Source organism: Ceratotherium simum, chromosome 8, assembly GCF_057802395.1.
Source record: "Ceratotherium simum simum isolate JZ-2026a chromosome 8, ASM5780239v1, whole genome shotgun sequence".
NCBI lineage: Eukaryota > Metazoa > Chordata > Mammalia > Perissodactyla > Rhinocerotidae > Ceratotherium > Ceratotherium simum.
In genome coordinates this window covers 48,664,163-48,685,246 of record NC_141907.1, presented here as the reverse complement: position 1 = coordinate 48,685,246, position 21,084 = coordinate 48,664,163, and the positions used below count along the sequence as shown (strand labels likewise).

At 33.4% G+C, this 21,084-nt stretch overlaps 1 protein-coding gene across 19 annotated transcripts in view; it reads right to left on the bottom strand.

Moving 5' to 3' along the window:
• The window catches only part of ADGRL3 (adhesion G protein-coupled receptor L3), an 812,769-nt gene that overhangs the window by 427,597 nt on the left and 364,088 nt on the right, over positions 1-21,084 (bottom strand). For all 19 annotated transcript variants that reach the window (XM_087434392.1, XM_087434383.1, XM_087434386.1 and 16 more), the window contains one exon: positions 14,340-14,553. In XM_087434392.1, coding sequence (XP_087290518.1) covers positions 14,340-14,553 — 214 coding nt within the window. The remainder of the gene's footprint in view (positions 1-14,339; positions 14,554-21,084) is intronic.

Below are 21,084 nucleotides of genomic sequence, written 5' to 3'. Positions count from 1 at the left end.
AGTGACATTTTCACAGCTCAAAATATAGCCTCTTGTGTGTAGATGAACTCCTAAGTGGGAAGCAAAACACTCTGAAGAAATAATAATATCCTTGGTTATATCCGTAATATATTATACAGTATTACATTTGGCATGTTATTTCTAGTAAAGAGTAAACCATTTTGTAATATTCTCCGTAAAATATTGAATTGCCTTTAAAGTAAGGGATAAATAGTTTTGATTATCTCCCCAGTATCTATTTCTCTTGTTTTCTGTCAAAAACATACAGATTTACCTTAAGTGAACATTCTTCTCTCATTTTTAGGCATATGCTTCACCTGGGATTGGAACCACTCTTTGCTCCAGGGGTGGGCGCTGACTGGCTCAAGGCAGGTTTCTCAACATTGGCACTATTGGACATTTGGGGCTTGATAATTTTTTTGTTGTCAGAGGCTGTCCTGTGCATCACAAGATATTTTGCAGTATGCCTGGCCTCTTCACACTAGACATCTTTAGCACCCTTCCAATTGTGATGACCAAAAATGTCTCCAGGCACTGTCAAATATATCCTGAGGGGCAAAATCATCCTCAGTTGAGAACCACCTGCTTAAGGCAATCTACATATCCACCCTCTAACAAAGAGATTTCTTTAGATCAAGCTGACTCAGTCAAGATAAATGGGTCAGCTGGGCATGCAGAGATAAAGACTTCTCCTTTGGGCACAGTGAGTCTTGGAACAGCTCCAGCCCTGAGAGGGAGTAGGCTTATTGGGGGTTGGAGGATGTCACCCTATGGAAGCCTGAGGAAGCAGCCAACTCAGAGTTGGCAGATATGAGACAAGGAGGTCATTTCAGCCTGGATCAAAGGTCAAAGGCCAAAGGCCAAAGGCCAACTTTCCCAAGGACTATTCCGTTATCTGAACCAATATACTTACACTTATGTATATAGGTATGTATTTATCTATCTCATTTAAAAGTAAAATTTTCTTAACAGATACATGATCTAACAACTTACATTCATAGACAGTCATGCAGAGGGAAGAATACTGGACAACTTGCTTTAAAAGATATGAACTAGTTTAAGACACAAGGATGACAGAAGTCCTTAGCTATGGTAGTTTGTATGACTTGAGGGGATAGTGCTTCCACTCACCTACTAAGAAAGACATATATTCATTTCTCTAATTCCATGCACCTCTGAAAAAATTTCCAAAAATAATACTTTTGCTTCCTCTAGCTTAAAACCACAGTGGAACGCTGACAGATTAGCCTCTGCCACCACTGGCACCAAGTATAATAGAGAAAATTAATTTTGAAATATTTATAAGTCTTAGCATGTAAATAGATGCTTTTGTAATATAATCTAGGGTCTGAGAAATGGAGGAGGAATTAAAACTTACATTATTTCCAATAATGGTTATTTGGGCTTCATGAACACAGTATCAAATATGCACAAAAATTTGGTCTCCAAGTTATGGCCAAAATGTATTGCTCTTTATGGGAATGAACAACTTGAGTTCATTGACACAGAGCTCAGTCATATTTTTTAAAATTGTGTTTAACACATACATTGATTGATTAGGAAAAGAAATGTTTTGTAGTTATTTATGGTAATTAGGAATAAGATCATGTTCTATAGGTTTCAAAAACTGGTAGAATAACATTAAAGAATAATTTTTGCCAGGGCCTGTTGAATAGATAGGCGAAGAAAGGGGTTTGCCTTGTTGTACCATTTGAAAGGAAACAGAAAGTATCCTTCTTAGAATTGGCCTACTAGATTTTGATCCATTTGGTGAAAGACAAGTCTAAAAACTGGAACTCCATCACGAGATTCAAAATCATAGATATAATTTGTGTGTGTGTGTGAGGAAGATCAGCCCTGAGCTAACATCTGCCAATCCTCCTCTTTTTGCTGAGGAAGATTGGCCCTGGGCTAACATCTGTGCCCATCTTCCTCCATTTTATATGGGATGCACAGCATGGCTTGACAAGCGGTGCGTCGCTGCGCACCCGGGATCCGAACCAGGGAACCCCGGGCCGCCGCAGACGAGTGCACGCACTTAACCGCTTAGGCCACCAGGCCAGCCCCCCATAGAGATAATTTTAAAGTAAGAAAGTGATGGCTTTCTTATATAGGACTAAGCAAGAAGTGGGGTTGGGAAGAGAGACTACAGAATGAGGCTGAGGTCCCGGAACTTAACGAAGTGAAAGCCCTAACACTTAAAAAAAAAAACAAAAAAAACCCTTTCTGGTTTCTAAGGTAAGCTTCATGATTTTCCCAGAACCAGAACTCTTTACTCAGAGGTCATAAAGTAAAAAAATTGAAAGTAAGTAGAGCAAGAAAAACATTTACAAAGGTAACTACATCATAATATATTTCATTAGAATATGAAGTTGATATATTGGTAAAGACATAATGGAAAGAGATTCTTTCTGAGACAGAAATTCTTTAAACATTTCTCTTTGACTTAAATAGGAAAACAAACAAGATCAAACTCCAGAATGAAACCTCTTATTCAACAATAGAGGATAATATAAAAACATGTATCTCTGGTCATAATAATAACAACCACTGTAGCACTGTGGTGGTACCCATGTGGAAAAATATATATTTTTCTGTGCTCATCATGAGCCTTCAAAGCAAGTATTTTACTTCTTAACTGCTCAGAGAGTCAATGCGCACCAGGACACATGGCTTGAATTTCAAACCAAAGTCTACTGCAGAGAATTCAAAGCACATGCTCTGAACCTAGAACATGAGGCACAAGTATCTGAAGAGTAGAGGGTGGTTTCTAAATATCTTCCTAAAATTAATAGAATTTTGGAGCTCCAAGAGACATTTTTTTCTTAAAAAGTCTCTATACAACTGTTGAATATCCCATTTCCAATTTGTTTCCTCTTAAAATTAGGAAATTTTATTTTTCAGTTGTAAAGTCTAACAATTTAAACTGTTTTTTTAATCTTGCCAATAAATGAAAGATAGACCTTTATTTCAAAATAACAAATACCAGTCATTCCGTTTTCCAAATAAACTAGTTATAAAAATAGATTTATAATTAAACTAAAATAAAGGTTCAGGGTCACATTTAACCTCGAATTAATCATTTTACCTATTTGAGCATCAGTATCATCAAGAGTAAAATAAAATAATTACGCCCGCTCTATCTTCCTGACAAAAATGAAAAAAAATTTTTTCAATAAAAGGATAAAATACATGGGTAGAAACATATTCCTCTACTTCTTAATAAATGAGAAAAAAAATAAACCTTTTGAAATCTTGAACCATTAGATAACAATTTAACTATCTGATTCCAGGGTAAATACATTGTTTTTTTCTTGAAATTAATCTGCATTTTAGAAATATACATCATAAATACCCTATATATTTATATCTCTGATGTTATGTTCTCATTGTTTCTATACGTGTACGTGTATGTGTGTGTCTATGCACATGTATACCAACACTGTTGGCACACTAGTTTCAAAGCTGCCACTCTAAAGATACATTGAGTTTATGCTATAACCATCAAAACAACATGTTCTTCAATTATTTCTCACAAGAAATTGTGATACAACAGACTAAAAGAATCTAGGGGATAAGACTTATGTTGCAGCTTCTTCTTAACATTTGTTGCTGATATCCTTTTATAATGCAATTATAGCTATCAAATATGTATTCAACTACATCACATCAAGAATTATCTTTTCCTTTATACACAGTAATGTATAACATTCTAGATACATGTGATGTACCACAACTTTCACTGAGATACATTTTTCTGTTTCCAGAAGGAGGCTCATATTGCTTCCAATATCCACGTGGGCTTGTGTTTTTCCACTTTTTATTAATTTATTTATGCTTTTCCACTTCTATGACTTTCATGGAAAGATTACACTATATACAATGTTTATTGTTATCATTATAGTAATTTTTTATGTCACAGCAGGGAAATGTTATTGGAGGAAATTGAATGTAAAGTCATTTGAAGGACTCTATGTCTTTTTTTAGAACCAAACTTGGAAAGTAATTCACAATCCTATCTCCTCAGGCAAGGATGATCTACTTGAATTCCTTGGAAAGGTGAAAGGCCTTTTATTATGACAAATTTTGCAGAGACTAATTTGTGAAGAAGGAGTACATTTTGGTGACCCTAATTTCTAAAGGACCTACAGAGAAATAATTCCCAGTATCTAGAAGGTTGGAAATGATGAAACTGGTCATAGGTATTTTTACAGTATTTTCTAATGAAAAGACAAACATTTGTGGTTTGAGGAGAGAAATAAGATAATAAAAAATTAGTATATAGACAAAGTTAGAAATGTGTAGATGTAACATATATCAGAAACACATATATAACACATATCACATATAACAGTAACACTCAAGGATATAGCATGTAGCCAGGATTTGTGGGCCTCATGGGTATAATTCTGAAAATAAAACAAAAACTACTATTATCATGAAAAAAAACTCAATGTTAATAAACTAGGAGGTATTATTAGAATATTATCTTTAATAAGTTGTTCATATTGGTAGAGGACTGTCATAAATCTTTCACATAACACTAATATACTATATTTGATAAGCAAATTCAAATTTCCAGGAGTAGATTAATTAAATGTAAAATACACAGAGTCGTTTAGACAATCAGTGGTGAAGGTTTCGGAACATCTAAGTGTCTCTAAATAATTTAACAACATCAATGATTTTAGCTGAAAAGGTTTGCTTCAGTTCAATTATCATCTACTCACCTTCAAACTCATAGCCATCTAGATTCCTCCTTTTGTAACAACCATCTCTTCTTCGTCTCTTTCTTGATTACTTTTAAAGTATGTTTTCTTCTTTTTATATTACAATATTCCTGTAGTCTTGTATTCTTTTCCAAGTACTACTTCCTCAATACACTAACAAGTCCAAGAAAGAGGTCCAAATGTTTATTTTCATAAGGTTGATAGTACTAATAGTTACGGGTAATAGCATTTTTGGAAAGACCTCAAGTCTTTTTGAGCCAGAATATATACACAGATACTTATCTGTCAAAATCAGCCCATATGCATGAAAAAACATGTTTGTCTTTTAACATTTGGTAAACCTAGTTACAAATAAATATGATTTACATATCTTCCTGCTATGCACGTGATAGAGTAAATATCTAACTTTATAGAAACCAGCATCAATTAATGCATTTTTCATATTAACAAATATTAGGGTAATAGTTATTCCCCAACAACTTGGGAAATAACGTTTATCTTAGAGTTAAATTAATCACATGAATGCATAATGGGAAGATTCAAAATGTATTACACAGAATGATTTATTAACAATATTTAGTAATATTCTTAATAATAAAGAAACAATGAATCAATTAAAGCTTGTGGCTAGTAGAGTATTCATGGAGGCAAATTTAGCAATATGTTTTCAGCATAATCTATCAGAGAACAAAACATATTAAATAAGAATAAATTGATCTATATGATAAAACAAAGTTACTATAGTGTGGTACAAATAAAGATCATTTTTATAACTTAGCAAAAGCTTTGTGAAGATTTATGCTGAGATTTATGCTAAAATCTCATATAAAACATTAGAAATTTTAAAGCAATCTGTTACTTATATTCGAGTTTGATTAAGAAAGGCTGGCATGATATATTTTCTCATTTACAAGTATTTCAGAATACTCAGGTAATATATTTAGTTTCTAATTCATGAGCCTTCACTGTTCCAAAGCTTGCATAAGTAATATCTATTTTCTTTTATTTCCATACACCATACAAGTTTCAACTTATTCCCCATTATTACCAGTGAGTTCACCTTTACTTAAATATTCTTATAGAAAATTGTGTCCCCATAAACTCCAAAATCTTACAAACATAACAAAATCTGATTTCACTTTTTTTTTCGCTGAGGAAGATTCACTCTGAGCTAACATCTGTTGCTAATCTTCCTTTCTTTGCTGAGGGGCTGAGGGACTTTTTTCCACCATGGCTGGTCCGTCATATTTTTTTATACTAAAAATTTCATCACAAGTACTTGAGTGTTTTTGCCTGAAAACTTATCCTAAGGCAGAAAATAAATGCCACATAATTTAATAAGCTTCACGCCATGTTTTCATTATTGTATGTGAAAATGATAACCAACCACTAATATTGTACACGTGTATGGAGGTGAACATGCATATGCATGTACGTATTTTCTTTTTGGTAATAGTGACTGGTCCTTACTTGTTTCCTGGTTAGTCCCATTTACTAAAAATAGTGTACATTTTAGACAAAGCATACAAGGCAGTAAATTGTAGTAGTTTCGTGGATGTTGGAGCTGGATTGCCTAGGTTAAAATTGCAGGTTTGCTATTCACTGTGTAACTTTGGTATGCTAATTAAACTCTCTGTGCTTTAGTTCTCCCATCAGTGAAATAAGGATGACAATAGTATCCATTTCACAGGACTGAGGGAAGAATTCGATAACTTAATTTATATAAAGTGCTTAGAAGATTGTGTGGCTCATAGGAAGATCTCAATAAATATTGCTTATATATGGTTATAGCTGGAAATATTTAGTAATACAATCAGCTCTGTACTGTCAATGCTTGTTTTTCCAAGAAGCATTACATTATCCAAAACACTTTATAAACACAATTGATTTAAATAAAAAAAGGGTTTAGAGGCTGGAGGGTTTCAGATTCATAGGAATTAAATTATTTCTATCAAAAACTTCAATAATAAAAATTTGTGTATGGTTGTAATTGAATATTGATAAAACCTGAGTCAAATCAATCCAATATTTGGTTGAGGGTTTGCATGAGAGGAAATGAGCTTCTTTTCTCACCATCATGATCATGATCAGAAGCACAGTTCTTAACTGTTCTTAACACTTCATCATTTTATCACCCTTTTCACAATAAACAAAGCCCCATATTCCTCAAATAAGGCAATGTATTGGCTTAAATTCTTCAGCAAGTAAATTTCTTTGCGGTTTAATTACCTTATTGGTACAAATGGGAGCGATAACAATACGTATTTCTTAGTGTAATAGAGTAACTGAGAGGAGAAATGACATAATGAAAGGTAAATTCTCTACCAAAGTTTATGGCAAATGAAAATCATATAACAAATGCTAACAAGCATTATTATTATCAATAACAACTGAATACATTTCCTATTTATTTAAGCATATTATATCCTGGAATTTAAAACTCCAGCTAAAGGAAAAATGCCTAAATAATCAGCAGGCAAGGAAAAGATATTTTTCTAAAGATGAAACTAAATGGCTCTATCGATCAATTTTGTAAGGCTGGTTTCATTAAACCTTACTCTTGTGTAACCAACAGATTGGATTATATAAAATGTGGATGGATTTGAATCTTTCATTTGCTTTTCCTGATGTACTAAAAAAGTGAAAAGACCTTTCCTTGTAACAAAAATTATTCTTAGTGTCTTAGAAGAGGAAAAAAAAAGAGAGCAAAGTTAAAAAAAAATCATAGGCTTTGTACTCAGCGAGAGAGCATATTTGTGCCGTGATATAGTAAATAAGTAATTTCAGGTAAATTCCTCAAACTCCAAATAACTCAGTCTCCTCATCAGTAAAATGACAAATGAAAGACGGTCAAAATACTTTGAGACAGACTCCCCCAACAGCCTCAGCAATCTTTAAAATCATTGTAATGATAGAGAAACTGAGGTATTTATTTCAAATGTCTGCTAAATGTCACTATAACTGATTTTCCTCCAAAGTCCAGTGATAGCCAATTAATCAGTGACAGAATTTATATTCATAATCTACTTAGTTCTTTTCCATTTAGATTTAAGCTATACTCAAGATAATTACTTAGTGTCTTTATCCTATATCTTCTAATTTTCAGAAAACTTCTTATGTTTCTTTCCTTGGTAATATCTTCTAAATATTTTCCACAAGATGTCAAGTTCTACAGACTGACCACAGAGTGTAAAGTTACCTAAAAAGTTGGAAGTGGGGAAACAACTAAGGTGATCATTTACCATAAAGGAAAAAATGATTGTTATGATTTATAAATCAAATGTGAAATATGACAAACTCCAGGTAAATCTACCATTCTAACTCTACCACTATTTAAGTCCTTTTTAGTGTTTTTTTGTTTAGTTTGTTTGCCAATGCATTTACTAATGGCTAAATGCACTGGAGTTACAATTAGCACTAACAAATTTTTAAAAACTCAGAAAATTTAAACAGTGCCACAAAACAGCTGCCCAAAACTTCTCAAATTCTGTCTTTACAAGACTAACTCTTATTAAAAAGAAAACTGACATCAGTGATACATTAAAATGAAAAATATGTTTTTCCAGTATACATACTTATAAATTTAGTTCCTTTAACATTTTTGTGTTTAGAATAATATAACAGGGCTCTCCCACCTCTCCCCCTAAAATATACTATTAATCTATGCAGTATATTTTATTGAAAAATACACTATTCTAAGTTTCTATTGTTTTGATCATTTTATCTTTAATTTTAAGCAGGTATTTATAATTTTATGAAAGTTAATTGTATGACTGTCTGAACAGAAAATGACATTAGTAATTTTCAGGTTACAATGGGTCTAATTCTCATTTGGCTTTGTATTAGCGAGGACTACTATATAACATACAGATATTCTTCCCTTCAAAAATAATTCACTCACAGAAACAGTCCAGATGATTTTAAAGCACATAGAATGAGTATTATGCAATGTAAAAATAATGAAAACAAAACATAAATAACTAATTTTCAAGCAACAAGTAAGAATGAAAAAATAATTATATTTATTAAAGCATCAATTCTCCTACGTTTTTGTCTCATGACCTCTTTAACTCTCAAAATTAAGATACCCAAAGACTATCAGTTGATGTCAGTTATATATACCAATATTTACTATACTAGAAATTAAAACTGAGAATTTTTTTTTGAGAAAGATTGGCCCTGAGCTAACATCTGTTGCTAATCTTCCTCTTTTTCTTTTTTTTTCTCCCCAAAGCTCCAGTACATAGTTGTATATCATAGTCGTAGGTCCTTCTGGTTCTTCTACGTGGGAGACCACCTCAGCATGGCTTGATGAGTGACGAGCAGGTTCTCGCCCAGGATCCGAGCCTGCGAACCCTGGGCCACTGAAGCAGAACGCGAGAACTTAACCGCTATGCCACCAGGCCAGCCCCCAAAACTGAAACAATTTTTTAAGTATATTGTTGCTACTGACTTGATCCCTGATGAAATGCCAGCACTTTCACCTACCACTTCTTTTGCACCATCAGTGCCTATGTCTAATACAATGAAAAAGGCAAATAATATGTTAGTATTGTTCTGAAAATAGTTTTGACCTTGTGGAATCCCTGGAAAGGAATCAAGAATTCCAAATTTCTACGAACCACACTTAAAGAATGGCTGCACAAAGGGTTAATGTTCCCCAAGGCCCATAAGAGACAGTCAACTCAACTCCCTTTAGCTTTTACCCTGAGTTATCCTAAAATATCTAATTTATTTACGGAATGTTTAAATTTGAAACTACACATATATAAAATATAATTTCATTCAAAATTAAATTAATAGCAAGGACTACTAGGAAGCATTTTAGTAGGACATTATCAAAATATATTCTCAGAATCAAAATGGGCCAAAATATTACAAGAGGTAAAAGCCTTCTAGAAAGGAACTTCCCAGCTTTGTCATATTTTCTACATTCGGGCTTTGGGAGTGGAAGTTATGGTCCTACCTTACTTTCTTATTTTTTTTTTAAATAAACATGCACACAAAAAATAATCCTTAAGGCAATGAATTATATATCACAATTTCCATGCCTATCTGTTCTTTTTACTGTAGAGAACATGGATTCAATGGAAAAGTCCCTGATATGAGGAATTGTTTTTGATCTGTTGTAATTCGTAAGAGAAACACAAGACATAAGGTAATGACTTCGTCAAAAGAGCAAAGGAGAATGCTTAAATTGAAAAACTCATGTATATACACACAGTTACTGCAGAACATTTACTCAGCTATGCACATACAAAAACTGCTACTGGCATTTCTTCTTTTACTGCTATTGAAAGAGTTCTTAACTTCACTAGGAATGAATATAACAGAAACTAAGATCTTTTCGTAAGCTGTAAAATCCCCTGCAGTGATACTGATATAAACTGAAATATAACTTTTTCAGAAAAGTGAGAAAAAACAGTTCTCTCTCTCTCTCTTTTTGCATGTTCCTAATGTGACTACGACATATGAAAATGTCATATTGCTAAAATACTGCTAAAAGATTAAAAGTGAAATTTAAATCACTCCTTTAAATAGAAAAAAATACTCCTACTTTATACATTTAACATACTTGATGGAAAACTCTAAAGAGAGTATTTTTTAAACATCTGCATTCATGATCTTTGAGTCTAAGAGAATTCAAAATGTAAGCAACATATTTATGTTCACATCTTCAGAGATAACTGCTAATATTTCTTTAATACTATCCCCACTGAAATGCCCACTAACATTAACTTGATTTCAAATATTCATTTTTTAGCTCAAAAAATAAGGCATTGAGACTAGACACAGATAGAAAGTAGATTAGCCATTGCACAGGGTGGGAACAGTAAGTGGCATGCAGAATCTTACCGTGGTGATGGAAATATTCTAAAACTGATCTACAGTCATGGTTGCACCACTTGGTAAGTTTACTAAAAAAAAATCACTGTATACTTGAAATGGGTGAATTATATGGTATATAAAAATGCTTTTGTGTCATCTTTAGGAAAATATCCTTTCCTTGCCTGCTGATTATTTAGGTATTTTTCCTTTAGCTGGAGTTTTAATATCCAGGATATAATGTGCTTAAATAAACAGGAAACATATTCAGTTGTTACTGATAATAATAATACTTGTTAGGATTTATTGTGTGTTTTTCATTTGCCATAAACTCTGGGACAGAATTTACCTTTCATTATGTCATTTATTCCTCTCAATAACAGTAAGAAATACATATTGATATCACTTCCATTGTACCAATAAGGTAATTAAAGCACATACAAATTTACTTGCTGAATTTATTGAAAAATTTCTGCAGTTATCAGTTGTTAAGTCATTTTCACATTTACATTCCAAAGCTATATGTACTATTTTTTTAACTCTCTGAAGTGTGTAAACATAAAATAAAAAGACACACAAAAATCACTCAGATAATAGAATTAAAGATTTTAAGTGGCATAACAAAATTGGAGAGCATATTTATTCACTTACACATCATTACACATCAAAACTTAGTTTTAGCTAAAATCAACAGAAAGTCTGCCCTCTAGAAGCTTATAATTTACTTTAAACAAGGTAACTGTCTAAAGTGTAATAAAATAGGTTTATTAAAGTTTAGATGCAATAAAGAGGGATGTAGGTGATAATAAGTGTGTGAGATTAGAAGTTCTGAGAAGAATAAATAATGTGTTCTGACATTTTAACAATCTTCTAGTAAGATAATAAAAAGAGGTAAAGCACAGAGCATTCAGATGGGTTGGGGGCAGAATGGCATGAGAACACGCTCGGGTTTGAGAACATGAGGTGCAATCTGAAAGGCAGTGAAGAAACTGGTTTCTCTCGAGTAGATATCAGATTGCATAGTTCTACCGGGGAAAAATGGGAAAATCAAGTGTCATATCCTTCTTGATTCAAGTCCCCAATTTTTCACACTTAACTAACATGTTGGTATACGATTTTATTTATGCATTTGTTCAATGTATATTGAAACACCTGCATGAAGAACATTTCATGTCTGTCCTTGCCTGTGACAGCTATCTGATTTATGAGGCTGACGCAAGTAATGATGCCTGTTTAACAAGGTTATGCAAGAATACACAAATAATTTTTTGAATTTAGTAATAATCCTCCCATCTAGAGACATACTTAAAAATGTTTAGACCCTGATATAGTGTCTTTCGAGAAGTTTAAGTGAACAAAAAACAAAATAATCTAACATAACTTTTAGGAAAGATGTTTTCCATTATGATTTTAGCCCAAATACGTTATTTAAACTGTCCATATCACAAGTAGTAATTACTGCATTATTTAACGTGCTGTCATTAGCATGACAGTGAAAGTTCATTATAAAGCAGCTTAAGTGGACATGGCTATCCCATCTCTTGGGAGCTTCCAAGATGGAACTCGATTTCTTCTCTCCAAGAGGCAAAAGCATTTATTTTGGACAAGTGTAAATGTCCAAATACAAGCAAGAAACTTTCCTCCATAGAGAATTAACCACAGCTATTTCAGCTGACAATTCTTACTTGAGAAACCACCAGGAGGGCTTCCACAAATGATTTACTCAGGGCGCTTAAAGCAATTTTACTTGCAGATTTGTCACTTTATAGATGCATCCCATATAATTCAGTAGCTCCAGAGGATCTATTATAACTATTTTTTGCAATAATTATAAGATTAAGGGCTTATTTTGGGAGCCATTAATAATATCAATGAAAGGATTAAAACAATTTCAATGAAAATCATATAGAGATCAAAGAGCTAGTGAAGTTAATGCTTCTGTTACATTTTAAATGAAAACCTAATCACCGAAAAGCAGGATCTCCTCCTCAATCCACAGCCCAAATGAATTGTGTTTGGTGGTCTGACAGAAACAAAATAACTTAGTCACAGTGCCCATTCCATACTACTCATAGAAACCACTGCTGAAAGACCATTACAACACCTGCACACAATGAGATAATCAGACTCCTTTTAGGCATAACATCAGAGAATTTAACCATAGTTGGAGGTATGTCAAATATATAACAATGAGAGAGACACACGAGAAGAGCCAAATGCTACCAAACTTATATCAAATGGAATCCCTACTTTTAAAATATTCTTTCTCATTAACACTCACCTTACCATGAGCCAACATTTTAGAAATAGACAAACAAAAGCCCTCAGATTTGCCCAGAGAGATCATTACCCTTCAAGTATACCTAGGATGTTTGGATCATCAAAAACCCAGCATGTTATTATTTCTTTTAATAATTTATACAATAGTAATTTACAAAAATAACATATCAACTATCAATTTATTAATCACATGCAAGCATACATATCAGAATTTTTATCATCAAGAAGACAAAAGGTTAAAAATAAGGCAGGCTTTTTTTTTTTTTTTTGTGAGGAAGATCAGCCCTGAGCTAATATCCATGCCAATCCTCATTTTTGCTGAGGAAGACTGGCCCCGGGCTAACATCCGAGCCGGTCTTCCTCCACTTTATATGGGACGCCGCCACAGCATGGCATTACAAGCCGTGCATTGGTGCACACCCGGGATCCGAACCCAGGCAGCCAGCAGCGGAGCGCGCACTTAACCACTATGCCACGGGGGCCGGCCCCAAGGCAGGCTTTTTTAAGCACAAAACAGATAATCCGAAATCTACTGTCTTTGCTTTCATACATCAATTTGCTTACAGTCACGTGTCCCTTAATGATGTATTTGTACATATGCTATGATTTCTCCCATGTTTTAAGAAATCCCTAAACAATAGAAAGAAGGAAATGCCTAAATAGAAATCTTAACGAAAAAACAAATTCACTAAATAAATCATTTATTGATTAATTATTTAAAAATTACTTTGTGAGCAAGTAGTCAGAAAATATGAAGGCTTATAGTAAATGAAAAACTTCATCACTGATTTCTGAGAAATCATAGTAATAGTGGACAATATCTAAGAGATATTTAGTATTTAGCTAATTTATCAACAAATTTTAATATAATTCCAACCCTCTACAGTATGAATTCGTATTACCCAGTCTTTTTAGAATTGAAGATATTCTTTTTTGTTATCCAGTGATATTATGTGATACCTTAATTTATATTATTTTAAGATGGTAATATTTTAGATAAATTATGCTAGATATCAAAGGAATATCTTTTTCATTGTTTTCCAAGGCCAAATAACCCTTAATCAAGTCTTTTACTATATTTTGACTAATGATTATAAAAATTGCCTGTTAATTTAATTTTATTCTCTTTTTCCTACACTGATAGATAATAATTGTTAGCAGTAAAATAACTTTTTTGTAATTTCTGGAGAAAATTACAAAATTCTGTTAGTGAAAAATAAATTTACTTTCTCATTTAACGAACTCGGTTCTAGAGAACACAGAGTAGATCATGAGACCTAATAAATAATCTACTAAATTTTAATAATTTCCAAATCTCATGTACAATTTCTAATACTAGCCTTTTAGTGATAATGAGAATAGTTTGATATTGAAAAAGTAGTTCAAATTATCCTAAAATACACAATAGTATTTATATCCTTACCTATGCTCAACATGTCACAAAGATGCATGTTGAGAGTTTATATTAAATGTGCAAAGAAAAGAATATTAGAAGTATCATACCTTTGAGACATAATCTTATAGGCATCTGGCAGATAGCATCGTATATTCTCCATCTGAGCAGGGTCAGAGTCACAAATTTTGTCATCAGTCCTTCCATAGTTGGCACTTTCAATCATGATGACATCTGTTCCTGGACAGCGGAGCTCTATGGGGTAGCTCTCACAGGAGAGCTCTCTGCGGACCACAGCCATCGGAATTGGGGCACGGCTGAAAGCTAACGAAAGGAGGAGGGAGAAAAATAAGTCATCTTCGTTACATACAAAGGAAAAGTACCTGTGTTTAATTTTCCAGTGTCTGGGGTAAACTAATACCAAGGAACAAAGCAATTGCAATTAATAATTTTAACTAAAGTAGAATCTCTCACTGCATTAACTCCACAGGATTTTTAAAAATCTAACAATAACAATTATTTCTTAAAAACCTTATCTAACATAGTTTTTTTTCTTATAACGAGAAAAAAGACCACTCTGGATTTTCTAAAACTTTGGCTGGTATGTGAGGTAAAGACTATACAGAAATATCATCCAATTTGTAGAGTAAGAGTCTCAGATAAACCTCAGAGGTATTGTGCATGTGTTTTTGTTTTGTTTCGTTTTTATGGAAATCATTACCAAAAAACTGCACTTTGCTTGAGTTTATATACACTTAGTTAAATAAAGCAGTATATTTCAATTTTATAACAGTTTCTTTGTTTTAAATAATAACATAATCAGTAGGTTTATGAGTTTGTTATAGAAATAACACATGTTCTTTATTTAAGAAAACAGAGATGAGTATGGAGAAAAATGAAATTTTCCTTCAGCTCCCTCCCCACACTTTTCCCTACTGTCAAGAGGTAACCAGTTGACTATGCCTTGACCTTCCTATCAGAAGTTTCTACAGAAAAACAAATAGACATTATATGTTTCCTCCCAACTCTCTTTGTATTTTACTCAGGTAAATTCACACTACACATACTGTTTACAATATGTGTTTAAAAAATAAAACATCTCGATTTATTTATTAATTTAACAATATATGATGGAAATCTTTTCACTTCTATATTGTATCTTGCATTTTTAATGAATGCATTATATCTACATATAAAACATTATGTAATTGGTCTTATGTCAATGGGCATTTAGGAACTTCACAGTGTTTTTGTGTCATAATACTGCAAATACATATGTGCATAATACATATCATAGCTGTGTACCTTGGTGTAATATTTTGGAAAAAACAATTATCCAAATATATTTTATGGTATATTTCTATAAATGATATTGATCAATCAAGAGGGAAATATATTTCAAGTTTGGCAAATATCAACAACTAGATTCCTAAAAACTTAATAAAAATGTACACTTCCACCTGCAGTTTTCTCTTCAAAACTAAATCTTATCAATTCCTTTAAATTTTGCCAATGTGATTGACAAAGAATGATCTAACATCCTTATTTTAATTTGCACTATTTTACTTGGACAATGGAATATATTTTCATGTTTATTGGCCCTTTGTATTTCTTTTATTTGTGAATTGCTTGATCAAATTTATGCATAATTTGCTATTGTAAAAGCACTTTGTATAGCAAGAAAATTAAAAACGTGTCCTTAATATTCGTGGCAAATATGTTTTTCTAGTTCATTATGTGGTTTTAGATATTTGCTAAACATATATATTTCATTGCTCTACAGAAAACTGTCTTTTCACGTCAAGTTGGACAGTTTTCCCACTCCAAGATTGTGAACGTAATCTGTACATTATTGGAAGAAAGTCAAATGTTTAATTGTAAAAACTCAACGAGTCTTCTTTTAAAAGCATATAATTGAAATTCTAAATTAATTGTTTACCAGCCTTCTAATAAGTTGATTTCCACATAAGAGAATTAATTATAGAGATATATCCATGATAGTTATAAATTTGCATTGATGGTTGATTAACTCACATGATGTGCACACATATTTAAACAAATATATGCAACTTTTCTTGTGGCTTTTTTACTAAGCAGGAAATGTGAAAGGAGAGGAAGGGAGGAGAGAAGCAAGGAAGTGAAAAAAGAAAGGAGGTAGTGAAAAAGAGAAATTTTATTACTGTAAGTATTTTCACTTGGAACTTGGAAAAGTATTGATTTGGTTTGTGAAACCATACTTATTATTTCAAAATTGAGATAGACATTAGTTTTTACCTCATTTCTATAATATTTTGGAAAAACCTATAACTATCATAGACCCCATGCAGAACTTCTGGGAAGGTCAGAAGTTATGTTAAAGTTAAGAAGTTAAAGTTCTCAAGCCCCACTGCACAGTTGATTTCATTCTTCATCTTCTTTGTTCTGTCTTTGTGTCTCTGTCTCTCTGTCTCTATCTCTCCCCCTCCCTCCCTATCTTCCTCCCTCGCTCTCTCTCTGTCTCTCTCTCTCTGTCTCTCTCTCTCACACACACACATACACACAGAAGAATCTAGCAAATCCATGACATTGATCAAAGAGAGTTAACATAATTAGAGGTGGGTTGTAACATTATTTTTAAAGTTTGACTTGAGTCAACATTTTGACAGGGTATTCTCACAATAGAGACACTGAATTTCTGAAATGTGCATTTCTATTCTTCCTAAAATAAAACATCTTCACTTATTTATCATTCAGAAATTAGACGGTTGTTTAAACATGAAGTCGTTTTTAATACTGAGATTCTATTTTCATGGATAAAGACATTTTCATTAAGGTATTTAGTATTTTAAGTAATGGAATCCTTGAATAATAAAAACATTCCAATTTGGGAATCCAGTTTCATGATTTCAGTCAACTTTGATTTCAGACTAAATGGAATCATACAGGGGTTTTGTTGTTGTTGTTTTTTAAATAAAAGGTCCTTGTAATCAGAATTTTCCATAACATTTTACAGTAAATTTTTGAGCATTCGCTAAGAGACCATTTGTTTCTTAACTTTGGTATAACCATTAAAAAAAAATCACACTGAAACTGTTTCCAAATATTGAATTGATCTGGCTATATTTTGTTAAACAATTAAGTTAAAAAACAAGTTAATTTAACCAAGAAACAAAACAAATAAGCAATTTATATAGTCAGAGGAGTTGTTTGACTAAGTAGACAATTTGGTTAATTAAACTCATCAGTCAATTTTGTCAAAACATGTGTACATAGACATAGCTTTAACCTGGGTCTTAACTGTCAAAACTATGATTTAGAACTAGACACTAGACAGTTGCAAAGCCAACTAAAATGTAGAGGCTCAAATTTTCCATGTATCGCTTTTGGCCCTATAAGAATTATTTGAAAGTTATGGATATGGCAATTTTTATGGAAAACCAAAGTTGATTTGTGGACACTTTCTTCCTTTGCACATATAATTGCATTTGTATCAGTAACCCAGTGATAAATTGCACTCCTAAATGATGGATGCTTTGTTTAAAGGAATGTAGTACTGAAAACTACTCTGTAACATTATTTAATTAGCTATTTAAATTACTTTCAATTATATTGCTAAATGCTTTAATCAGCAACTGAAGTCCAATGGAAAAAAATATGCCTAAATTAAAAGTAAAGTTTTGTTTGTGTGTTTGTTTTACCACTCAGTTATCATGCTAAAAATGGAGAGACTTTGGTTACTAGAGATAACAACTAAGCCATGGAAAATGTCAACAATTCAAATGCAGGGTATTCAGTGAAACAGTCTGTTATATGCTGTATCAGGGTAATATTGTATTGGGCATTGTGAAGAGGCTATGGAAAAAATAATTCAGGGCAAAGAAGAAATATTCTTGAGCTCCTTCTCACTTTTATCTCATGAGTTAATCTGTTATAGCAAGGAACAGAGTGTCACCTATTAAGTGTGTAATAGACATTAGCTGAATAAGTTGAAAAAGCTTTAGATGCAACATCTGGTAACCTTCTGGTAGGATGTTGCACTTTGGAACAACTCACTGACCACGGGACTGAGGGGACACGAATGAAACTGAGCTTCTCGATAAAGACAACCAGAACCTCGAGAAGTGCCCAAGTTCCACGTCGAACACACGCCTAATGAAAAGTGCTCCTGACTAGGGAATAAATAACAAGAGAAATAGCTCCCTGTTCTTACTCACTGGTTTCAGCAGAAATCACTTGCTTTCCTCCTTTACTGAGACCTCAGCCACTCTGTTGTTGAAACCTCTTGTTTTTTGTTCTCTTCTTGGTTGCTACTGTTAAGACTGCTTGGTGACGTTTGATGCAAAATGTCCTAAATTCTTGGTGAATTGCGCATGATGATAACTAAAGATACCAATCCTGGGATTAGGGGGCAGGAGGCTAAATACTGGTGACCACACAGGAGTCAAATGATTCCTTGTGGAGTTCGAGGATGGGGTCAGAGACTTGTTAGGATAACTCTAGGGCATTAGAGGGGAGCTTTCAAAGAAGCGAGTGTTACTTGAGACACAGGACTTTAGGATAAAGGATATCAATAAGAATAAGTAAAAGACCAAACATAGACTAAGAGGTAAGCAGCCAGTTAGTTGGTTGAGGGCATAATCCAGTATAATTAATTAAGTTTTAAACATGTTGAATCCAAGGTGTCAAGATAACACTGGGAAATATTCAATCAACAGTTGGATTCACAAGTCTAGAACTTAGGAGTAGAATATAGTCTAAAACCATGGTAGTAACGTGAAGTAGCTCAGAGAGTGCCTGTAGAGTAGAAGAGGATGAATGCAGAAGTTGGAATACCAGTGGTCACTGAAGACATGTTGGAGGAGCATGCTACTTAGTCACTGGATAGACGTAACATAGAGGACGGCACTGTGTATCTATTCAAGGAAGATTTTGACTAAATGGACTAACCCATCTGCCAACGCTTTGAGGGGAAGGAACTGAGTTAGAGGACAGATGAATCTAGCACTTACATATTATCTCTCCCTGCACCAAATCTTCAATGCTCTGTTCAATTCTGGTTTTTCCATGGATTGTTTTAAATACTCAAGGATCCACTCAAAAAATAAGGGCTGCAGCCTAATGTTCATTTAGCAGACTTAAATCTTTAGCCTTCCCTATGTTTGTTTGTTGTAAATACAAAAACATTAGCAAAACAGCTTACATTTGTATTTATTTCCCATTTCCTTACCTTTACACTTTCTTTACTCCAAATCTTGTGTATTTAAATATACTTAAATCTACCAGAGAATTTTTTTTAAGCATGGATAATGAAAGGCAAATTAGAAGGCTATTTTGTAGCAGTAAAGATAAGACGGTTGCTTTAAATGGGTAACGGCAGAGAACATACTTGATCTATGCTTAGGAACAAAAAAATTACATGATTTGATGATTAGCTGAACATGAAGCGTAAAAGAGAGGGTGACAATGATGACTATCATGTTTCTGGCATAAGCAAATGCTTAGATTGTAGTTTTATGAACAAAATCTGGTAGGAAGTTGAATACAGGTCAATGACTCCAAAGAGAGACCTTTATAATAAGGTAGTATTTAAAACCAGAGCAGTAGATAAGTTAACCTAGGAAGGGAGCATAGATTTTATTAAGGAGGCCCACGTGGCAGCTTTAAAATATGTTCACAATTCGGGGCCGGCCCGGTAGCGCAAGCGGTTAAGTGCACGCGCTCCGCTGTGGCGGCCCGGGGTTTGCCGGTTCGGATCCTGGGCACGCACTGACACACTGCTTGGCAAGCCATGCTGTGGTGGCATCCCATATAAAAGTGGAGGAAGATGGGCATGGATGTTAGCCCAGGGCCTGTCTTCCTCGGCAAAAAAAAGAGGAGGATTGGCAGATATTAGCACAGGGCTGATCTCCTCACAAAAAAAAAAAAAAATGTTCACAATTCTTTGATAGTCCTCCATTTTTACTCCCCTTCCCCTTGAATGTGGGCTTTACTTAGTGATATTTCTAATGGACACAGTGGGCCAGAAATAAGAGTGTGTGATTTCCAAGAGTAGTTCATTAACAAGACATTGCAGCTTCAGCCTCTCTCTTGGATCACTCATTTTGTGCAAAGCCAGTCACCCGATCTTGAGAACACTCAACAGCATCATGGAGACTTCCAGGCCAGGGACTGAGCCCTCTGCCGACTGCCAGTGTGAACTTGCAAGGCAGGTGAGTGAGGGACCTTGGAGGATGATCCTCCAGCCACCAGAAAGCCCTCCTTTGGGTAACTGCAACCTATGATAGACCCTGAGCCAGAACCAATTGGTTAAACTACTCCCAGATTCCTAATCTAAAGAGACCACGGAAGATAATAAATGATTATTATTTTAAGCCACGAAGTTTGGAGCTCTATGTTATTAATATAGCCCTGAACCAAGCCTGAAGGAAAATTTAAAGAGTGGACATTGAAACTATTGGACAGATAATATTGAAGAATTACCAAATCAATAAAATAAATATGTTATGAATGACTCACACAGATAGTCTAATATTACCATCCCTTTGCTTAAACATCATTTAGGCCACTAGCTTAAATATAAATATATATATATTCTATATAATATATGTAATAATATCTTTTTATTTATTATTCATTTAGTTTATTTTATATATATGTAAAATCAGTTTTTAGAGCTGAAAACTGATTACTAATAGGTGTTAAAAACATTTTTCTCCTGTATCCCAATAATCATAAGAAGAAGATAAAAAAGGCTCTCTTGAAAATTTTAAAATGAAAAGGAAATAGATCTGGTTCCTTATGAGAAAGAAGTACGTTAAACTACTTATAGGTCAAGGCTAATGATTTTAAATGGTTTCTTAATTTTAGAGAGGGACA